This window comes from Spinacia oleracea, chromosome 4, assembly GCF_020520425.1.
Source record: "Spinacia oleracea cultivar Varoflay chromosome 4, BTI_SOV_V1, whole genome shotgun sequence".
NCBI lineage: Eukaryota > Viridiplantae > Streptophyta > Magnoliopsida > Caryophyllales > Amaranthaceae > Spinacia > Spinacia oleracea.
This window is the reverse complement of record NC_079490.1, coordinates 51,814,271-51,821,388: the sequence shown is the minus strand read 5'-3', so window position 1 is coordinate 51,821,388 and position 7,118 is coordinate 51,814,271. Positions and strand designations below refer to the sequence as shown.

General features: G+C 42.3%; 1 protein-coding gene and 1 long non-coding RNA gene across 2 annotated transcripts; both read left to right on the top strand.

Annotated features, from left to right (window-relative positions):
- The first annotated feature begins 1,197 nt into the window (after positions 1–1,197).
- Positions 1,198–1,905, top strand: LOC130459549 (uncharacterized). The gene is made up of 4 exons (XR_008919020.1): positions 1,198–1,275; positions 1,353–1,434; positions 1,518–1,619; positions 1,725–1,905. It is a non-coding gene; the product is annotated as an uncharacterized lncRNA (long non-coding RNA).
- Positions 1,906–6,404: 4,499 nt separating this feature from the next.
- On the top strand, positions 6,405–6,719 carry LOC130471533 (uncharacterized). The gene has a single exon (XM_056841724.1). It carries the CDS (start codon positions 6,405–6,407, stop codon positions 6,717–6,719), a length of 315 nt encoding a protein of 104 aa, XP_056697702.1.
- The last annotated feature ends 399 nt before the right edge of the window (positions 6,720–7,118 follow it).

The window sequence follows — 7,118 nt, the reverse complement described above, 5'->3', positions numbered from 1 at the left end:
GATCAGAACTGTGCAGATCAGTGCACAGAACTGGTCAGTTCTGATCAGTTCTGTGCACTGATCTGCACAGCTCAGATCAGAACTGTGCAGATCAGTGCACAAAACTGGTCAGTTCTGATCAGTTCTGTGCACTGATCTGCACAGCTCAGATCAGAACTGTGCAGATCAGTGCACAAAACTGGTCAGTTCTGATCAGTTCTGTGCACTGATCTGCACAGCTCAGATCAGAACTGTGCAGATCAGTGCACAGAACTGGTCAGTTCTGATCAGTTCTGTGCATTGATCTGCACAGTTCTGATCTGAGCTGTGCAGATCAGTGCGTAGAACTGGTTAGTTATGATTTTTTTTTTGGGTTGTTTTTTTAGGTGAGTTTTGATTTGGGATTGTTTTGCATGTTAGGTGTAATACCATAAGGCCATTATTTTAGGTATAGCTTTGTAAATGGCCAATTGTAGCATTTTGCCCAGAACTGTGCAGTTATGTGCACTGATCTGCACAGCTCAGATCAGAACTGTGCAGATCAGTGCACAGAACTTGTCAGTTCTGATCAGTTCTGTGCACTGATCTGCACAGCTCAGATCAGAACTGTGCAGATCAGTGCACAGAACTGGTCAGTTCTGATCAGTTCTGTGCACTGATCTGCACAGCTCAGATCAGAACTGTGCAGATCAGTGCACAGAACTGGTCAGTTCTGATCAGTTCTGTGCATTGATCTGCACAGCTCAGATCAGAACTGTGCAGATCAGTGCACAAAACTGGTCAGGTTCTGATCAGTTCTGTGCACTGATCTGCACAGCTCAGATCAGAACTGTGCAGATCAGTGCACAGAACTGGTCAGTTCTGATCAGTTCTGTGCATTGATCTGCACAGTTCAGATCAGAACTGTGCAGATCAGTGCACAGAACTGGTCAGTTCTGATCAGTTCTGTGCATTGATCTGCACAGTTCTGATCTGAGCTGTGCAGATCAGTGCGTAGAACTGGTGAGTTATGATTTTTTTTTGGGTTGTTTTTTTAGGTGAGGTTTGATTTGGGATTGTTTTGCATGTTAGGTGTAATACCATAAGGCCATTATTTTAGGTATAGCTTTGTAAATGGCCAATTGTAGCATTTTGCTCTCTTTTCTAAGTATTGCTCCCTTTACTAAGTATTGCTCTCTTTTCTTTGTTGCAGGACCGCAGGTAAGTAGTGTTAGACCTACGTAGAGGTTGTGCGTATATTTTCGACTCTGCGATAGGTTCCAACCGAGAAAATAGTGCATGGGGAATCTTGTGTTTGTAAGTTACTTTCAATTCTTTTTAAGTTATTTCTTTTCGTGCCGAATCAGATTCATGAAGTTTTACTCAACTTCCAGGGCATACCAAGTGTACAAGTTTAATGATGGGATTTGTCCGAATAGAGCGACTATGCAGGGGTTGAAAGGCTTCCATGTAAAGGTATATCATGCTTACTAATTAGCTTTACTTTTTTTTTTGGGTAACTACTTGGATATATAATTTATGATTTATCTCCAAATCAGTGTGCTCAACAAGTCGGCGCCCGCGAGTGTGGCTATTACGTTATGAAGTTCATGCATGAAATAGTCACGTTACACCATAACACTGATGAGCGGTTAGACAATGTTCGTTCTTTTACCATATGTTAGTTGAACTACTAATACTAGTACTTTTACGTAGTAGAATTCTTAATTTACAAGTAGCATTACTTATCATGTTACTTATTTCAGGCTTACACTCCAAGAAATGCGCCTTATACCGATGAGGAAATAGATGTGGTTCGTGAGCAATGGGCTAAGTTTTTTACAACCGAGTATTTATTTACTTAGGTTGTTTAGACACAAAGATGGAAGCGTTTATATCTTCATGGATTTGGTAAAGTTCTTTAATTTTTCCATAATTACAAGTCTGCTGGATTTGCTAATTTATTGCTTTGAATACTAATCTGCTGGTCTTGCTGCTGTTGCATGTGAATTCTGATCTGGTGGTCTTTAGAATTTCACTTCCATCTGTGTGTTTCTCCTCTGTTTGCTTCTGTTTAGAGCTAAAATGACATTTCCGCTCCCAACTTTGAACTAAAGAACCTAAGGACTCATTTGATTCTTATTACATGTCTAATATACATAGTTTTAACTTTCTAAAACTCATTCGAATCTATTTATGCACATTTAAGGCTCATTAGGTCGTTATAGGTCATGTTTAGAGCTAAAATGACATTTCCGCTCCCAACTTTGAACTAAAGAACCTAAGGACTCATTTGATTCTTATTACATGACTAATATACATAGTTTTAACTTTCTAAAACTCATTCGAATCTATTTATGCACATTTAAGGCTCATTAGGTCGTTATAGGTCATGTTTAGAGCTAAAATGACATTTCCGCTCCCAACTTTGAACTAAAAAACCTAAGGACTCATTTGATTCTTATTACATGACTAATATACATAGTTTTAACTTTCTAAAACTCATTCGAATCTATTTATGCACATTTAAGGCTCATTAGGTCGTTATAGGTCATGTTTAGAGCTAAAATGACATTTCCGCTCCCAACTTTGAACTAAAGAACCTAAGGACTCATTTGATTCTTATTACATTACTAATATACATAGCTTTAACTTTCTAAAACTCATTCTAATCTACGTATGCACATTTAAGGCTCATTGGGTCGTTATAGGTCAACAACGTACTTAATTATCTCTATAGTCTGCAACTATATCTTTTAATTTTATGCTTCAATGGAATGTAAAGACAATATCGTGAGTGTAAACTTTGGTACTCATATATATTTTCCTTCCATGCAACTTGCAGGCTAGGGATCGAGTCGATTGGAAGAAAGTCAACACGACCTTACTTAAGGTTTGTAATGCATGATCTAAAGGGACCTAAGTGGCTGGATTAGAGACATTTGTTAGATTAGCTCTCTAGCCTTTTGTCTTTAGTTGTTAATATTAGTTGTAATTTGTTAGACTAGCTAGGTGTTTAAAAATTGTAAACATACGTACTATATATACGCTTTGCTCTGTTGGGTTAATATAAATGAAGTTAATGTAATGATTTATTTATCAAAGATAAGCAGATTCATACCTTTGCTATTTTGGTGTTGATTGGGTACAGGTTTCAATACTCAATGGAGTATATATCTAGTTGTGGTTATTGCCGCCTATTTTATATTTTAAAAGAATTTGGAAAAAAAAAAAATTAATGTTGTTGAAGGGGGCTTTTAATGTACGCCTCAACAACATATGAACTTTTGGCGCAAAAATAAGGACCTGTTGAGGGGGGCATTTAAGAAGTGAGCCTCAACAGAGGAGGCTGTTGAGGCGGGCTTCTTAAATGCCCCCCTCAACAGGTCCTTATTTTCGCGCTTTCTGTAGAGGTTTTTGAGGCGGGCTTTTGAAAGCCCCCCACAACAGATCACCTGTTGAGGCGAACAAAGCCCGCCTCAACAGATCACTGAGCTGTTGAAGCTACGTCTATCGCAGCGGGCCTTGTTCGCCTCAATAAACCCAAAATGCCCCCCTCAACAGGTATTTTTTCCACTAGTGCTAATATTATATTTAGTGTAACTGGCCAAGACAGAAGGCCTTGACCGGCCACATTCACACACACCGCAAGCCACTCACATGCGCAGCCCACTGCAGGCCGAAGCCCACAGCGCAGCCGAGCAGCAGCGATCGGCCGCGGGCCTCGCTTGCTTTCTCGCTGCTGTCTTTGTGCGCGCACACTTGTGCAGTGGGCCTGCTTTCTTGCTGCATTGCGAGCTCACTGGCTCGTTGGGCCTTGCGCGTTGTGCGCTTGGCTCGACAGGCCGGCAGTTCCATTGCGGCTCGTATTCGCGACGAACGCCTTACAGCTATTATTTATCGTACCGTACACCACGAATCACTGTCGTACGATACGATTATTCGTTTCGCCCAGCTTACGAATATTCGCGATACGGTATACGATTCCGACGCAAGGTCGTATGGTATATTCCCAAAAAGCTATTAAATGAATTTTTGATTCATTTAATTCGGTGAGCTGTTACATGCCATTGGTGTGACCTTATAGGTTCAGTCAAGAGTAAGCTATGAGCCTAATATAGATTAGAACTCATTGATCGGAAGTATTGGTCCAGCTAGCTGTTCCGATCACTTGATCTCACTGAATTAATTGTTCGTAATTAATCTGAACCTTGGTATTAGACTTAATGCACCTTGGGTGAAGGTCACATTTCCTTCAGTCTCTACCCGGATGGTGACCGGGTGGAGAATGTGCATTGACTACCATCAACTAAACCTTTCCACCAAGAAGGACCATTTTCCTTTTCCCTTCATAGATCAAATGCTTAAGCGACTAACAAAGCACAAGTACCTTAGTTTTCTCAATGGTTATTCCGGGTTCTTCCAAATCCCCATAAACCCGGAAGACCATGAGAAAACTACTTTCACTTGTCCATATGGAACATTTGCTTATAGGAGAATTCCATTAGGGATTTGCGACGCCTCCGGAACATTCCAAAGATGCATGATGAGCATTTTCGGAGACATACTTGAGAAGGAGATTCAGGTCTTCATGGATGATTTTTTCGGTGGGTGGGGCCACCTATGATGAGTGCCTCCTCAACCTTGAAAAGTGCCTTGAGAGATGTTAAAAGGTTCATTTGGTGCTTAGTTGGGAGAAATGTCACTTTATGGTGCAAGAGGGGATGTCCTTGGGTATAAGGTATCACACCTTGGTATTGAAGTGGATAGGGCGAAAATTGAGGTAATTAAAAAGCTCCCTCATCCGGTCAATGTGAAGGGCATCCGCTCCTTCCTTGGGAATGCGGTTTTTTATAGGAGGTTCATCAAGGACTTTTCCTTGATTGCAAGGCCCCTTACTAATCTCCTTCAAAAGGAGTGTGATTTTCAGTTTGATGTCGCATGCCTTAATGCCTTCAACAAGCTCAAGCTCGCTTTGGTTTCCACTCCGGCCTATCGTGCAAGCTCCTGATTGGTCCCTCCCTTTCGAACTAATGTGTAATGCGAGCTACTATTCCGTAGGGGGTGTTTTGGGTCAAAGGATGGATAAGAAACTTTATGTCATTTATTACATGTCCAAGACTCTCATTCAAGCCCAATCCAATTATACCACCACGGAAAAAGAGTTCCTTGCAATTTTACATGCCTTCGAGAAATTCCGGACCGACTTGGTGGGCTCAAAAACCATTGTGTACACCGGCCTTGCGACAATCCGGTATCTTATGGCCAAGAAGGAGGCAAAGCCAAGGCTCATTTGATGGGTTATCCTCCTACAAGAATTCGACATTAAGATTCGTGACAAGAAGCGAGCCGAAAATGTGGTTGCTGATCATCTTTGTAGGCTTGGGCTTGGCAATGGGGTTATGGATGATTTGCTAATTGAGGACTCCTTGCGCGAAGATGCTTTTTACATGGTTGAAAGCTCCTCTCTACCTTGGTATTCCGACCTTGTGAACTACCTCGCTTGTGAGGAAATCTCAGAGGATTTCTCCACTCAACAACGAAGGAAATTGAAGTATGATTCTAGGCGATGTGTGTGGGATGAGCCTATTTTGTTGAGAAGAGGCCCGAGTGGGCTATTACGGAGGTGTGTATCGAATGATGAGTTTGCTAATGTTCTCTGCATGTGCCACTCCTCTCCTTGTGGGGGGCATATGAGGGGGATAAAATAAACCGCCTCCAATGTCCTATAATGTATGCTATGGTGGCACACTGTATTCCGGGATGCTTGGGCCTTTTTTCAAAACTTGTGATCGTTGCCAACGAACGAGAAATGTGTCTAAGAGGAAAGAGATGCCCCAATCTTCCATTATCAAGCTAGAGGTGTTTGATGTTTGGGGAATTGACTTCATGGGCGCTTTTCCTTCTTCATATGGCAATTTGTACATCCTTGTGGCCGTTGACTATGTTTTTAAATGGGCGGAAGCAATCGCCTCACCCACCAGTGATCACAAGGTGGTTCTTTCTCTTTACAAAAAGATTATATTACCTCGTTTCGGAGTCCCTGGAGCGGTGATAAGTGATGGAGGATCCCACTTTGTTCATGGGAGATTCAAAGCCCTTTTGAAGAAGTATGATGTGCATCCCAAGGTTGGTTTGGCGTACCATCCCCAAACAAGTGGACAAGTAGAGGTCACCAACCGCGATATTAAGTCGAACATTGAGAAGACGGTTGTTAAGAATTGGAAGGATTGGGCCATCAAGCTTGATAATGCTTATGGGGTTATAGGACGGCTTTCAAAACCCTGATTGGGATGACCCCGTATAAGCTTATGTATGGCAAGAATTTCCATTTACCAGTTGAGCTAGAGCATAGGGCCATGTGGGCCATAAAAATCTAGAACTTGGAGCTCACTTGTTCGGGTGAGCGACGTCTCCTTGACCTCCATGAGTTTGAAGAGCTTCGAATGAACGCCTATGATTCGGCAAGTATCTACAAAGCTCGTTCCAAGCAATATCACGATGCGCTTATTGACAAGAGGGAGTTCAAGGAAGGGGATAGGGTTCTCCTCTACAACTCTCGATTGAAATTGTTTCCAGGCAAGCTCAAGTCCCGTTGGAGCGGCCCGTTTGAAGTGGTGAGAGTTTCCCCCCATGGTGCTATCGAAATTTGGGGTCGTGATGCCGGAAATTTCAAAGTAAATGGACATCAGCTCAATCATTATTTTGTAGATGATTCTCATGGCACTTTTTCCATCATGGACCTCAAGGACCCCCCATGAATTTGGGGGGCACCGTCAAGCTAGTGACATTAAAGAAGCGCTCGCGGGAGGCAACCCGTGGCTTTTTGAGTTTTTCTTTTTGTGCACTTTCTTGGTGTGGAATCATTTCATCCACCTTTGCCATGCCCGTTTTACTTTTGGTGAGTTCGTTCGTTATTTCGGTTTTTTGCGGGACTTGCTCCCACGACATTTCCAGTATATCCTTCTAATTTTCTTGCATTCTTTGGGATCGGGCATTCTTCATGTGGGGCATTGGTTGAATGGGTAGTTGTGCCCCTCTTTGTTTCGTTTTAGGCCTTGAGGACATGGCCTAATTCGAGCTTGGGGGGGGATTTTATTGTGTGGTTGCCACTATGATCTCCATGTTTTAGATTGCGTGCTTTTGTGTGATTTTGTGCA

Bases quoted from the DNA above. Each gene is read 5' to 3' on its own strand.
- LOC130471533 (XM_056841724.1), top strand. From the start codon at position 6,405: ATGAACGCCTATGATTCGGCAAGTATCTACAAAGCTCGTTCCAAGCAA.